The sequence below is a fragment of the Gadus macrocephalus genome, chromosome 6, assembly GCF_031168955.1.
Source record: "Gadus macrocephalus chromosome 6, ASM3116895v1".
NCBI lineage: Eukaryota > Metazoa > Chordata > Actinopteri > Gadiformes > Gadidae > Gadus > Gadus macrocephalus.
In genome coordinates this window covers 24,158,993-24,161,514 of record NC_082387.1, presented here as the reverse complement: position 1 = coordinate 24,161,514, position 2,522 = coordinate 24,158,993, and the positions used below count along the sequence as shown (strand labels likewise).

The window sequence follows — 2,522 nt, the reverse complement described above, 5'->3', positions numbered from 1 at the left end:
GTGCAAATGATTTTTTATTGATAACAACATTGGCATATACTGATCAAAACAGGACGATACAAAAAAAGAGCCTATGGTGCAATTAAACGACTGCTTTGAACAAATGTCATTTGAACATAGCAGTCAGGCTACTGCTTCTTTGTTTTGAGCCAAAGGAAAGTGACGAGGAGCCAAAGGAAAGTGATAATTTTTTTAACGCCGTTAAAATTGGTTTGCGTTAACTCCGTTAATAACGCGTTTAACTGACAGCTCTAATTTTTTCCAATAATAAGACTGCAGATTAATAGATTGAGGAATGAAAAAAATAGGATGTGATCTTAGTTGAATCCAATATAGGTGTTGTTTACGCATAGGTTTGGATTTAGTTAAGGGTTAGTTAAGCTTTTTGAGGTTTCTTAGCCCTGATATCAGTGTTGCGTGTAAGTCAACAAATCAGATGTTTCAGCAATGTTAACCCTACCACTACTTTATCAGTGATCAATATTGATATACTATGCCTGTCGTCTTGCAGCCCTGGTTTGCGTGTTCTGTCTCCTGGTGGGGCTGAGCTTCACCACACGCCAGGGAAACTACTGGTTCACCATGTTCAACGACTACGCAGCCAGCTTCTCCCTCTTCTTCATCGTCCTCGTGGAGGTCATCGTCGTCAGTTACGTGTACGGGATAACGAGGTGTGTTCTGTGAGGTCTGTGCGCGATCACCCTGGTAGTGCCCCCACACGCTAAAACGACTGAAAACTTGGTGTCTTAAATGGTCTAAAGGACTTCTTTAGTTCCTATTCAAATGTGTGCACAACCTGAGTCAACTAGGCCCACACACGGTTGGCGTTTGTGAGTTGTGATCTTATGTTCTCGATCTCCAGGTTCGAAAAGGACGTAGAGGACATGCTGGGCCGTAAACCGAGCTGGTTATGGAAAGTCCTCTTGGTCGCAGTCAGTCCTGCGCTGCTCTTGTGTCTGTTTATCTTCTACATCGTCGGCTACATCCAGGGAGGAACGCCCACCTACAAAGCCTGGGACAAAGACCTGGTGAGGCCTTCTATTCTCTAGTTTCTCTCCATAGTGGAAGCAGTGTTGCCTCCACCTGACTAGACAAAAAGTCTCCTGAGATCCCTGTTGATTTGGTCCCAATCCCATTTCTACCCCTTACCCCTTCCCCTTACCCCTCCCCCTTGTTTTGAAGGGGTAAGGGGTAAGGGGTAGAAATGGGATTGGGCCTTAGTCCTTTCACTGATGACAGCAGAGCCAGACATAACCATGTATGTCCTTCTTGCAGGGGCGTTCAGTGGTGATGGAGTATCCTGTCTATGGCCAGGTCTTCATCGGTCTGCTCCTGGTCTCAACCATAAGTTGCATCCCACTGAGTGCACTCTATACATACTGCAGGCGCAAGGCCCGACCCGCGACACCGGATCCGTCCCAAATTGCTCTGAGGGAGCCTGATGCGTGGGTTGTTCCACCGTCAGAACACTGTTCCCAAGGATAACCTCGTCCCTCGCCCCCACTCGGCCGGGAGGTCCGCTGTGTACCAGCCAAGTGGAGACATATTGCCTTTCCAAATTTCTTGCTTTCTCTTTTCTCGCCTCAATCTCAATCTCTCTCTATCTTTGCGTCTGTCTCTCTCTCTCACTCTCTCCCTGTCTCTCTGTCTCTCTCTTGCTCCCCTCTCACCCCCTATCTCGCCCTATGTATCTATTTCTATATCTATACCTATATCTATGTATATTGTAAGGTTGCGGATTGACGCCCCGCCCTCATGGGTAAAACCTTCAGTTACACGATGCTTATGCTAATGATCATGTGTTTTCCCCACGTGTGATTGGCTGACCATTATGTTAATTTGGATGTGCCTTTCCCCGGACGTGATTGGCTGCTGCACCGGAGGGCCGAGGATCCGGGAGGATAAAGCACGGGCAAGCTCAACATTCACGGCAGCTGGCCTTGGATATGCAGCTTGCCATATTGGGTCTTGGAATTATCATTCGTTGTTTGATTGGGGCTCTAGTTTGCTACACGGGAACTGGGCCAGAGTTTTGTTTAGGGGATATCGAACACCGACTCGCTGCTATACTTTTGTTAAAAACACTAGACGCAGGGGTGCTGTTCCACTCATGTATTTTGGGAGCTTCTTCTTGGTTATATTCGTTTCTTTGATTTCGACAGCACCCAATGGTCCTTTTCCTTTTGTAGTTTTGCCTCCTATGTTTGTGTTAAATTGATTACCTCATGCTCTGGGCTAAATAAACAACTTTCAGTTAAACCAAAAACATCTGGTTATATGTTGCCACCCCTTCCCCTAGCGGGGGACGTAACATAAATGGGAGCTCGTCCAGGATCCCTTTTAAACGGATCCCTTAACTAAACTGACGTTGTACATAGCTTGGTGGTTGGACGTAATTTAATTGAAATGTCGCTGTTCGATTTAGAGTCCTTCTTGGCCGGTCCCTCGATTAATCAAGTAGACCGCTGTCGGAAGGATGATTTGGCACAGATAGCGGATTATTTCGGTGTGTTCTATTCTAG

At 46.5% G+C, this 2,522-nt stretch overlaps 1 protein-coding gene across 1 annotated transcript in view; it reads left to right on the top strand.

The window, feature by feature from the left end:
• LOC132460159 (sodium- and chloride-dependent transporter XTRP3-like) overlaps nt 1–1,888 on the top strand; it is an 11,018-nt gene extending 9,130 nt beyond the window's left edge. Inside the window, exons 9-11 of the mRNA XM_060055209.1 lie at nt 512–671; nt 863–1,028; nt 1,276–1,888. Of these exons, the coding sequence (XP_059911192.1) occupies nt 512–671; nt 863–1,028; nt 1,276–1,485 (536 nt within the window). The 3' untranslated portion in view covers nt 1,486–1,888. The remainder of the gene's footprint in view (nt 1–511; nt 672–862; nt 1,029–1,275) is intronic.
• The last annotated feature ends 634 nt before the right edge of the window (nt 1,889–2,522 follow it).